At 45.1% G+C, this 12,777-nt stretch overlaps 1 protein-coding gene across 1 annotated transcript in view; it reads left to right on the plus strand.

The window, feature by feature from the left end:
• The window catches only part of LOC126198871 (cholinesterase 1-like), a 121,130-nt gene that overhangs the window by 25,144 nt on the left and 83,209 nt on the right, over positions 1-12,777 (plus strand). Inside the window, exon 4 of the mRNA XM_049935472.1 lies at positions 9,054-9,239. Within this exon, the coding sequence (XP_049791429.1) occupies positions 9,054-9,239 (186 nt within the window). The remainder of the gene's footprint in view (positions 1-9,053; positions 9,240-12,777) is intronic.

A 12,777-nucleotide genomic window follows, 5' to 3' on the forward strand; every position in this document is an offset into this window, starting at 1 on the left:
TGTTAGCAGTTGTCATCTTGAATTGAAAGCGTAGCTTGGCGGGTAGCCGGGAGGAGAGTTGATTTTGGTTCTCTCGCTGGCACAGCTGACGCTGGCAACTGGGCAGAGCGAGCGATGTACCTGCTTTACCCTGCTTTCAATACGTTAGATGTACTTTCTATGAATCTGAAGAAGTACTATTGAATATTAATCGATCTTTTTCATACTTAGTACACCAAATTCTATGGATAGTATAACCATACTGTTAAAATTTCAAATCAATAACTTCAGTACTTTCGGAGATATAATTTTTTACCTAAAACACATAATAACTTTGCTGGCATTGTGAACTGAGTTAGGGACGGTAATGTATTCATTTGTAGTATCAATTGAAATTACAACCAAGAGGATAATTTCATATCTAATTTGGTGGAATTTTCTTTAGTTACGTTACCACAGATTTCTGACGTAATTGAAAATGCTTTGTAAAATCATTATTTCTCGGTGTTTCGGTTGTGTGAGTGTTTTGGAGAGATTGAGAGAGTGAATGGAGTGCACATGTAAAGTGAGAATGTAATATTTTATTAAAACTATGTAAATGTTTGGTTAGAAAGTTGTTGCACAGTAGGGGGAATTTGTGACGTATGTCCGAGTGAGCTTGATTCTGTAAAAGGCAGCCAGAAGTGGTGTGGAGTATTAAATTTACTAGTAATTTATTTTGTGAACAGTAATCTTACTTTGTTTTCATTAAATTTTATTTAGTTTTGCAATTGCGTAATTTCTAGTGTAAATTACTTGTGGTAATCTGATTCTCTGACATCAGAAATACAGCGAGAAAATAAGTGCTCGAGATGATCTGATTGACCGCTTAACACTAGTCAGTCGGAATTCAGTCATTTCCCGAACGTTTGAGGAGGGCTTTGTGCCTCAGATCTAGGAGTCGAGAGAATCGTTAGGGAGCCGTCTTCAAGTAAACACCTATGTTAAACCGCACTGATCAAATTTGTGCGAAAATGAAAATGTTCGAACGTTTGATCAGTTATCGTACACTGACGAAAAGCGATTATAGTGTTGAGTATTTTGTGGAAGTTTGAGCTTTGGGAGTGATTTATTTTAGGAGATATTCGCGTGTGAACACTTCATGTCGTCAATAAACTCCACGTGGCGTGTTTCGTGCAGATAACGAAACACTATGACGAACACTTTTTTACAAGAAACCTACAGAACGACTGAATGTGTTAATTCGCGAGTGGTCGCGGGTCAGTGACTGTTTCGGACGTTCAGAATATTGGGTCGGGCTAAATATCTTCTGGCTGCTTTCGGGTGTGAACTTGTGACAGAGACAGTCAGTAACATCGCGTAATTGATTGTGGGATATTCAATACGGACTTGGTCGCATGTTTCAAAGACAATAAACCTACTTAAGCGAAACTTTAGTCTTTTTTTCAAACGAGTCATGCAAGAATCCCGAACACTCGATAGTTTAACTAGCATTCAGCTACTGCCCATGGGCTGAAGGTATGTAGCCTTTGCGTGGTAGGTATTTAATCGAATTTTCGTCAACGCTGCTTTTGTCGCTTAAATCAGTATCTACCATCGCAGAGTGAAGGGGCAGACAACCTGAAACCTATCCGGGTAGGTGGACTGATAGTTTAAATGATAGACCAATGCGCCCCGCCGCATGGGGAGTAGACGAGCAGTTCTGATCAGGAAGGCTGCACAACACTTTCGGTGTGTCGTTATGTCTATGACACACTCTGACGTCATAAAAATTCAATGGGGTGCTTCTAGGCAAGTGTTTCTAATCCGCGTGAAAATGGTTTACTTTTTTGGTTACCAGGAGGCTCCACTGGTTTCCAGCACCGAATGTACACTACTGGCCATTAAAATTGCTACAACAAGAAGAAATGCAGATGATAGACGGGTATTCAATGGACAAATATATTATACTAGAACTGACATGTGATTACATTTTCCCGCAATTTGGGTGCGTAGATCCTAAGAAATCAGTACCCAGAACAACCACCTCTGGCCGTAATAACGGCCCTGTTAGCCTGGGCATTGAGTCAAACAGAGCTTGGATGGCGTGTACAGGTACAGCTGCCCATGCAGCTTCAACAAGATACCACAGTTCAACAACAGTAGTGACTGGCGTATTGTGACGAGCCAGTTGCTCGGCCAACAACGACCAGACGTTTTCAGTTGGTGAGAGATCTGCAAAATGTGCTGGCCAGGGCAGCAGTCGAACATTTTCTGTAATGAGGAAGGCCCGTACAGAACCTGCAACATGCGGTCGTGCATTATCCTGCTGAAATGTAGGGTTTCGTAGGGATCGAATGAAGGGTAGAGCCAAGGGTCGTAACACATCTGAAATGTAACGTCCACTGTTCAAAGTGCCGTCAATGCGAACAAGAGGTGACCGAGACGTGTAACCAATGGCACCCCATACCATCACGCCGGGTGATACGCCAGTATGGCGATGACGAATACACGCTTCCAATGTGCGTTCACCGCGATGTCGCCAAACACGGATACGACCATCATGATGCTGTAAACAGAACCTGGATTCATCGGAAAAAATGACGTTTTGGCATTCGTGTTCCCAGGTTCTTCGTTGAGTACACCATCGCAGGTGCTCCTGTCTGTGATGCAGCGTCAAGGGTAACCGCAGCCATGGTCTCCGTGCTGATGGTCCATGCTCCTGCAAACGTCACGATCCCTTACAGCCATGCGGATAAGATGCCTGTCTTCTCGACTGTTAGTTGCACGAGGCCGTTGGGATCCAGCACGGCGTTCCGTATTACTCTCCTGAACCCACCGATTCCATATTCTGCTAACAGTCATTGGATCTCGACCAACGCGAGCAGCTATGTCGCGATACGATAAACCGCAATCGCGATACGCTACAATCCGACCTTTATCAAAGTCGGAAACGCGATGGTACGCATTTCTCCTCCTTACACGAGGCATCACAACAACGTTTCATCAGGCAACGCCGGTCAACTGCTGCTTGTGTATGAGAAATCGGTTGGAAACTTTCCTCATGTCAGCACGTTGTAGGTGTCGCCACCGGCGGCAACCTTGTGTGAATGCTCTGAAAAGCTAATCATTTGCATATCACAGCATCTTCTTCCTGTCAGTTAAATTTCGCGTCTGTAGCACGTCATCTTCGTGGTGTAGCAATTTTAATGGCCAGTAGTTTATGAAATATTTCTCATATAATGCTGAATAATGCTGTGGTTTCGGATGCATACGATCTAAGGCCTCCTGCGTCGTTTGCTAGTGAGGGACGATGACAGGCGTTTCAGGGACCTATTCACACTATGTGCACTATCCGTTCAAAAGTATCTGGACACATGTTACTGGACATTAATAAGGAGGGTGTCCACCCCTCACCTTTGCGATGGGTTGACTACTGGTGACACTTTGAATGAGGTGTTCAAATGGTTCAAATGGCTCTAAGGACTATGCGACTTAACATCTACATCTACATCTACATTCATACTCCGCAAGCCACCCAACGGTGTGTGGCGGAGGGCACTTTACGTGCCACTGTCATTACCTCCCTTTCCTGTTCCAGTCGCGTATGGTTCGCGGGAAGAACGACTGTCTGAAAGCCTCCGTGCGCGCTCTAATCTCTCTAATTTTACATTCGTGATCTCCTCGGGAGGTATAAGTAGGGGGAAGCAATATACTCGCTACCTCATCCAGAAACGCACCCTCTCGAAACCTGGCGAGCAAGCTACACCGCGATGCAGAGCGCCTCTCTTGCAGAGTCTGCCACTTCAGTTTATTAAACATCTCCGTAACGCTATCACGGTTACCAAATAACCCTGTGACGAAACGCGCCGCTCTTCTTTGGATCTTCTCTATCTCCTCCGTCAACCCGATCTGGTGCGGATCCCACACTGATGAGCAATACTCAAGTATAGGTCGAACGAGTGTTTTGTAAGCCACCTCCTTTGTTGCTGGACTACATTTTCTAAGCACTCTACCAATGAATCTCAACCTGGTACCCGCCTTACCAACAATTAATTTTATATGATCATTCCACTTCAAATCGTTCCGCACGCATACTCCCAGATATTTTACAGAAGTAACTGCTACCAGTGTTTGTTCCGCTATCATATAATCATACAATAAAGGATCCTTCTTTCTATGTATTCGCAATACATTACATTTGTCTATGTTAAGGGACAGTTCCTGCACCAAGTGCCTATCCGCTGCAGATCTTCCTGCATTTCGCTACAATTTTCTAATGCTGCAACTTCTCTGTATACTACAGCATCATCCGCGAAAAGCCGCATGGAACTTCCGACACTATCTACTAGTATATATTGTGAAAAGCAATGGTCCCATAACACTCCCCTGTGGCACGCCAGAGGTTACCTTAGCGTCTGTAGACGTCTCTCCATTGATAACAACATGCTGTGTTCTGTTTGCTAAAAAATCTTCAATCCAGCCACACAGCTGGTCTGATATTCCGTAGGCTCTTACTTTGTTTATCAGGCGACAGTGCGGAACTGTATCGAACGCCTTCCGGAAGTCAAGAAAAATAGCATCTACCTGGGAGCCTGTAACTAATATTTTCTGGGTCTCATGAACAAATAACGCGAGTTGGGTCTCACACGATCGCTGTTTCCGGAATCCATGTTGATTCCTACATAGTAGATTCTGGGTTTCCAAAAACGACATGATACTCGAGCAAAAAACATGTACTAAAATTCTACAACAGATCGACGTCAGAGATATAGGTCTGTAGTTTTGCGCATCTGCTCGACGACCCTTCTTGAAGACTGGGACTACCTGTGCTCTTTTCCAATCATTTGGAACCCTCCGTTCCTCTAGAGACTTGCGGTACACGGCTGTTAGAAGGGGGGCAAGTTCTTTCGCGTACTCTGTGTAGAATCGAATTGGTATCCCGTCAGGTCCAGTGGACTTTCCTCTGTTGAGTGATTCCAGTTGCTTTTCTATTCCTTGGACACTTATTTCGATGTCAACCATTTTTTCGTTTGTGCGAGGATTTAGAGAAGGAACTGCAGTGCGGTCTTCCTCTGTGAAACAGCTTTGGAAAATGGTGTTTAGTATTTCAGCTTTACGCGTGTCATCCTCTGTTTCAATGCCATCATCATCCCGGAGTGTCTGGATACGCTGTTTCGAGCCAGTTACTGATTTAACGTAAGACCAGAACTTCCTAGGATTTTCTGTCAAGTCTGTACATAGAATTTTACTTTCGAATTCACTGAACGCTTCTCGCATAGCCATCCTTACGCTAACTTTGACATCGCTTAGCTTCTGTTTGTCTGAGAGGTTTTGGCTGCGTTTAAACTTAGAGTGAATCTCTCTTTGCTTTCGCAGTAGTTTCCTAACTTTGTTGTTGTACCACGGTGAGTTTTTCCCGTCCCTCACAGTTTTACTCGGCACGTACCTGTCTAAAACGCATTTTACGATTGCCTTGAACTTTTTCCATAAACACTCAACATTGTCAGTGTCGGAACAGAAATTTTAGTTTTGATCTGTTAGGTGGTCTGAAATCTGCCTTCTATTACTCTTGCTAAACAGATAAACCTTCCTCCCTTTTTTTATATTCCTATTAACTTCCATATTCAGGGATGCTACAACGGCCTTATGATCACTGATTCCCTGTTCTGCACTTACAGAGTCGAAAAGTTCGGGTCTGTTTGTTATCAGTAGGTCCAAGATGTTATCTCCACGAGTCGGTTCTCTGTTTAATTGCTCGAGGTAATTTTCGGATAGTGCACTCAGTATAATGTCACTCGATGCTCTGTCCCTACCACCCGTCCTAAACATCTGAGTGTCCCAGTCTATATCTGGTAAATTGAAATCTCCACCTAAGACTATAACATGCTGAGGAAATTTATGCGAAATGTATTCCAAATTTTCTCTCAGTTGTTCTGCCACTAACGCTGCTGAGTCGGGAGGTCGGTAAAAGGAGCCAATTATTAACCCAGCTCGGTTGTTGAGTGTAACCTCCACCCATAATAATTCTACTTCACTACAGGATAAACTACTACTAACAGCGACAAACACTCCACCACCGGTTGCATGCAATCTATCCTTCCTAAACACCGTCTGTACCTCTGTAAAAATTTCGGCAGAATTTATCTCTGGCTGAAGCCAGCTCTCTGTACCTATAACGATTTCAGCTTCGGTGCTTTCTATCAGCGCTTGAAGTTTCGGTACTTTACCAACGCAGCTTCGACAGTTTACAATTACAATACCGATTGCTGCTTGGTCCCCGCATGTCCTGACTTTGCTCCGCACCCTTTGAGGCTGTTGCCCTTTCTGTACTTGCCCGAGGCCATCTAACCTAAAAAACCGCCCAGTCCACGCCACACAACCCCTGCTACCCGTGTAGCCGCTTGCTGCGTGTAGTGGACTCCTGACCTATCCAGCGGAACCCGAAACCCCACCACCCTATGGCGCAAGTCGAGGAATCTGCAGCCCACATGGTCGCAGAACCGTCTCAGCCTCTGATTCAGACCCTCCACTCTGTACCAAAGGTCCGCAGTCAGTCCTGTCGACGATGCTGCAGATGGTGAGCTCTGCTTTCATCCCGCTAGCGAGACTGGCAGTCTTCACCAAATCAGATAGCCGTCGGAAGCCAGAGAGGATTTCCTCCGATCCATAGCGACACACATCATTGGTGCCGACATGAGCGACCACCTGCAGATGGGTGCACCCTGTACCCTTCATGGCATCCGGAAGGACCCTTTCCACATCTGGAATGACTCCCCCCGGTATGCACACGGAGTGCACATTTGTTTTCTTCCCCTCTCTTGCTGCCATTTCTCTAAGGGGCCCCATTACGCGCCTGACGTTGGAGCTCCCAACTACCAGTAAGCCCACCCTCTGCGACCGCCCGGATCTTGCAGACTGAGGGGCAACCTCTGGAACAGGACAAGCAGCCATGTCAGGCCGAAGATCAGTATCAGCCTGAGACAGAACCTGAAACCGGTTCGTCAGACAAACTGGAGAGGCCTTCCGTTCAGCCCTCCGGAATGTCTTTCGCCCCCTGCCACACCTTGAGACTACCTCCCACTCTACCACAGGTGAGGGATCAGCCTCAATGCGGGCAGTATCCCGGGCAACCACAGTCTTAGTCCGATCGGGGGATGCGTGGGACGAGCTGGCCGTCCCCGACAAACCCCCATCCGGACCCCCACAGTGATGCCCATTGGCAACAGCCTCAAGCTGTGTGACCGAAGCCAACACTGCCTGAAGCTGGGAGCGAAGGGATGCCAACTCAGCCTGCATCCGAACACAGCAGTTGCAGTCCCTATCCATGCTAAAAGCTGTTTTGCAAAGAACGTCTGAACTAATCTACAGAGAGCGCAAACTCGTATTGAAGCATCTGAGGTCATCAGTCCCCTAGACTTAAAACTACTAACTAACCTAAGGACATCACACACATCCATTTCCGAGGCAGGATTTGAAACTGCGACCGCAGTAGCAGCGCCTAGAACCGCTCGACCAAAGCGGCCGGCTGAATGAGGTCTCTGAATGTCTGTCGAGAAATGGCTGACCATTTGTCATCAAGAGTCGAAGCCAGAGAAGGTAATAATATTGGGTGCTGGAGTCTGGAGCGAAGTCGACGCTCTAACTCACTCGGTAGTGTTCCGCTGCGTTCACATCAAGACTGTAGGCAGGCGTATTATTATCCACAAAGCATTACCTCACAGATTCTGATTTGTGACAGGGCGGACTGTAATGCATTTCCAAATAATCAACGTCTCCACATTGTTCCTCTACTGGACGTAGTGCACAATGCTGTTAAATATCTTCATATTCTTCCACATTTAACGTTTTGTCAAGCGCAGTAAGGATGCCACACACTGTAACCACGAAAAAAACTCACATAACAAACTCCACGTTCTTCATACTTCACTATTGGCAAGTAACGTTCTCCAGCCATTCGCCGAACTCAAACACTTCCATGGATTGCCACAGGGTATAACGTGCTTCACAGCAGCAACAGTCGACTTGGTCAGCTTTAGGATGGTTGAAATGCCACTGATGGATTTGTTACTGAGTTGACATCCTATGACTAGTGCACGTTCGAAGTCACTGAGGTCTCTTGAGCGACCCATTCTTCTCCTACTGCGCCTCCACTGACAACACGGTACTCCAATCATCCTTTTACTAGTTTACAAGTGCGTCCACCGCTTGTGACACCTGGTGGTGAATTTCGCATGACATATTGGTGTATGGATACGTTTGATCAGATAGTGTAAATATCTCTAATATTAAAACACCTTATCCACTTGTCTGAAATAGTGTATTGCATCTTATTGCGTAGTTTCCGTCTCACTCATAGCCAGACGTCGGCAATGTACTCGTATTGAAGCATCCAAGCGGAACAATATGTACCGCGTCTTGCTATTGTAGGTGATCTTCCCCATGCTTCAAACGTCCGATGATGGTAGCCCACTAGTGTCTGTGCCATATGACCTGCGGTGAGCAGAGATACGCCTGTGGAGTGGTGCTTTTTGTAGCTCAGTCAGGAAGAGGTTCTAGATAGAATGGCTGCCCAGCCACTGTCGATTACTAACACTGAATTGTCAAGTGGATTTCTGCAGCGTGCCCTTATACTCGCTGTTGCAGTCGGTGATAGTCGATTTCAGCGGTGCCAGTTTACTGATAGTTCACCTTGAGCACGGTGGTGCGTGAAAAGCACAGTGCCTGCACTACCTCGGACGAGGGCCGCATGTGGATATGTAGCCAACATGAAATGCGTTGATATCACGTATCTTTCCTACCCTGTACTCAGCTCTCTCGCCGATGGCCAGTACACATCCTGACGGTATCCGAGTGACATGCTACCGTCAGTAGTTCATGAGTTTTCGATGAGTTAATTAGTTCCCTCTTATGTTTCGTTTATGACACTTAGAACAATATTAATTCACTTTAAATCCATAGGCTTGTCTAACTTATGAGATAAGAAAAAGTATTAAAATTATGCAAAAATAACCTCTGACGAATTCTTAAGTCTCTACAACATGAATCGCCTTTTATGGATACTTCAACAGTAAAATACTGCTAATGTGTGGCAGGTTTCCTGAGCCTGCTGAACGACGACATCCCTGGCAACGCAGGCCTCAAGGACCAAGTATTGGGGTTGCAGTGGGTGCAGAGAAACATCGCCGCCTTTGGTGGAGATCCCAGCAGGGTCGCCATCATGGGAGGGAGCGCAGGAGCTGGCTCTACGTCACACCTCTTCCTCTCGCCGGCGACCAAGGGTGAGTTTCTGATAAACTATCAAAAATTTAACCCTGGTGAGTTGACTGAATAACTGGACGAGTAGAAAACAAGATACGAAAAGCAAAAAAATATGTGCAGAGTGGCAGGAAAACATACACCGCCTCAGAAAAAAAGTGAAGCATCCAGAAGAACGGGAAGAAAGGGAATGAAATTTTACAGGTTTGTAAGATATATTATGTTATTGTAGTGATTACAAAATCAAGTCAAATTTAGAAGCTGGCGTTATGACCTCATTTATCAGTATGACCTTGCACCTCCTCTGGCTTGGGTGCATCCACGTGTCATAAAACCATTATACCCTCTTCTGAGGCGAGCTGGTTTACATCTGTTGTAACTGGTCCTTTATATCCTGGATATTGGGACTGGGACAGAGTGTACTTCTGAGCTGTATACGTACATGTTCTGTCTGTGACAGATCTAGGGATCTTGCTGGCCACAGGCGTATCTCAACATCATGCAGGCCATACAGGAACGAGCCATGTGTGGAGGAGCATTGTCTTGTTGAAAAATGGAACCATGATATTCTCGCATGAGGGGTGAAACGTAAGGACGCCGAATGTCCGTGACGTACTGTTGTGCCGGCAGAGTTCCCTCAGTCACTACATTTCATGATGTGGAGTCATATCAGAAGTCTCCCCACACTATTACAGCAGGAATAACACCACTGTGTCTGTCCAAAGCATTGGAAGAAAGGGACCTCTCCCAAGGTCGTCGGAAAAGTAGCCGACGATGGTCATGCGGTGTACTGCAGAACCACGATTCATCGTTCACGCCAACATTCCAGGTGCAGAGGTTTCGGTTTTGGTGTTAATGGTAGCCTACACTTGGGACAGTAATTTCCTATTTCGACTGCTCCTAGCCCCCAACCAATGGCATGGGATGACACCTGCCCAGAGTGATCGGGCGTGGACGACCAGAACCTTGACAAGGATGCTTTACTCTGAGCTCCCATGCAGTCCAACTTCGGGCCACAGTCACAACAGAACGCTCCACTGATCTGGATATTGCAGGATTCCATCAGCCGGACAAAGAGGCTCCTTCAAACTTCATCAGACGCTGATAAGACTGTCTCCCACAAACACACGGCGTCTTTGTGTTGTCTTTGTGGTGATCACTCAACATCTGACGCTTTTGCCGCCACTTATATACCCTACAAGGCTGAGAAGAACGCGGAATAAGAACAACACTAATCCACTGTGGCGGCCGGTCAACGACAGGAAATTGTAACTCTAGGCACTTATACATCCACCAGCGGTATGTATATTACGAAGTTACATTGACATGTGACGATGTCCTCTGCATGCTTCACTCTTATTTGTCAGGTAGGGTGCGTTCAGTCCATTTCGTTTCTGTTCGTTTTCTTTCTCCTGTGGTTGTGTAGATGCCGTGTTTCTTGACTTCCGCAAGGCGTTTGATACAGTTATCCACAGTCGTTTAATGAACAAAGTAAGAGCACATGGACTATCATACCAATTGTGTGATTGGAATGAAGAGTTCCTAGATAACAGAACGCAGCATGTCATTCTCAATGGAGAGAAGTCTTAGAGTAATTTCAGGTGTGCCGCAGGGGAGTGTCGTAGTACCGTTGCTATTTACAATATATATAAATGACCTTGTGGATAACATCGAAAGTTCACTGAAGCTTTTTGCGGATGATGCAGTAGTATATCGAGATGTCGTAACAATGGAAAATTGTATTGAAATGCAGGAGGATCTGCAACGAATTGACGCATGGTGCAGGGAATGGCAATTGAATCTCAATGTAGACAAGTGTAACGTGCTGCGAATACATAGAATGATAGATCCCTTATCATTTAGCTACAATATAGCAGGACAGCAACTGGAAGCAGTTAATTCCATAAATTATCTGGGAGTACGCATTAGGAGTGATTTAAAATGGAATGACCATATAAAATTAATCGTCGGTAAAGCAGATGCCAGACTGAGATTAATTGGAAGAATCCTAAGGAAATGCAATCCGAAAACAAAGGAAGTAGGTTACGGTACACTTGTTCACCCACTGCTTGAATACTGCTCACCGGTGTAGGATCCGTACCAGATAGGGTTGATAGAAGAGATAGAGAAAATCCAACGGAGAGCAGCGCGCTTCGTTACAGGATCATTTAGTAATCTCGAAAGGGTTACGGAGATGATAGATAAACTCTAGTGGAAGACTCTGCAAGAGAGACGCTTAGTAGCTCGGTACGGGCTTTTGTTGAAATTTCGAGAACATACCGTCACCGAGGAGTCAAGCAGTATATTGCTCCCTCCTACGTATATCTCTCGAAGAAACCATGAGGATAAAATCAAAGAAATTAGAACCCACACAGAGGCGTACCGACAATCTTTCTTCCCACGAACAATGCGAGACTGGAATAAAGGGAGAACCGATAGAGGTACCCAAGGTACCCTCCGCCACCACCGTAAGGTGGCTTGGGGAGTATGGATGTTGATGTAGATGGTTCCTTTCTCCTTTCCTCTATTTTCCTTTCCTTTGCTTTCTAGTTCTTCATTATGTCTCATTACATCGCGTTTGTTTCGGTTTTAAAAAATGTTTTCGTTTCCTTTTCCACATTACTATTTTGTCTTGGTAAGCAAGTTTCTTCACTCTTCCATCGACGGTTTATACTCAACAGGCTTGACTGTATCACCTGATATGCTTCAGTCTTTCGTTCTCTGTTGGAGATGTCGCTCTCCAGGGCATCTCAGAGTGTTGCCAGCTCAGCTTTAGATCTGTTTGCCATCTATGTTGTTCTTTGAATTCCAAAATTATTGTTATGTTCATTTTTGATACTTTTCTCTTGCGGAATACTTCATAGAAAGTGTTCAGTCTTCCTTTCCTGGCGGCGTATCTTATCTGTAGGATCTTAGTATGACTTAATTATTGTATCGGAGTTCCTTTTATTTTTATGAATATTTAGATCAATCTTTCAGTTTATTTCTCTAGTTTTTTACATTTTCTCTTCGAAATATTGTATATGAAACTCAGCGTCACAGGTGGTGCAAAGCTCAATCAGATCTGGTAATGTCATGTACTGGGTCCTAATTATGAGGCTCTGTCGTGATTGGTAGGAAGGGTTTTTGTGTTGTATGACATCTTTCAGTTACTTTTTTTTGTCGTCAGTCTCCTGACTGGTTTCATACGGCTTTCCACGAATTCCTCTCCTGTCCCAAACTTTTCACCTCAGAATAGTATTTGCAATCTCCGTCCTCCATTATTTGCTGGATGTATATCAATTTCTGTTTTCCTCTACAGTTTTTGCCCTCCACAACTTCCTATAGTACCGTGGGAATTATTCCTTGGTGTCTTAACAGATGTCCTATCATCCTGTCATTTCTTTTTGTCGCTGTTTTCCTTGTATTCTTTTCGTCTCCGATTCTCCGGATAACCTCCTCATTCCTCACTTTCAACGTAGCACCACCTCTCAAATGCTTCGATTCCCTTCTTTCCTGGTTTCACCCACTGTCCATGTTTCACTACCACACAATACTGTGCTCCAAATGTACATTCTCAGA

Source organism: Schistocerca nitens, chromosome 8, assembly GCF_023898315.1.
Source record: "Schistocerca nitens isolate TAMUIC-IGC-003100 chromosome 8, iqSchNite1.1, whole genome shotgun sequence".
Taxonomy (NCBI): Eukaryota; Metazoa; Arthropoda; class Insecta; order Orthoptera; family Acrididae; genus Schistocerca; species Schistocerca nitens.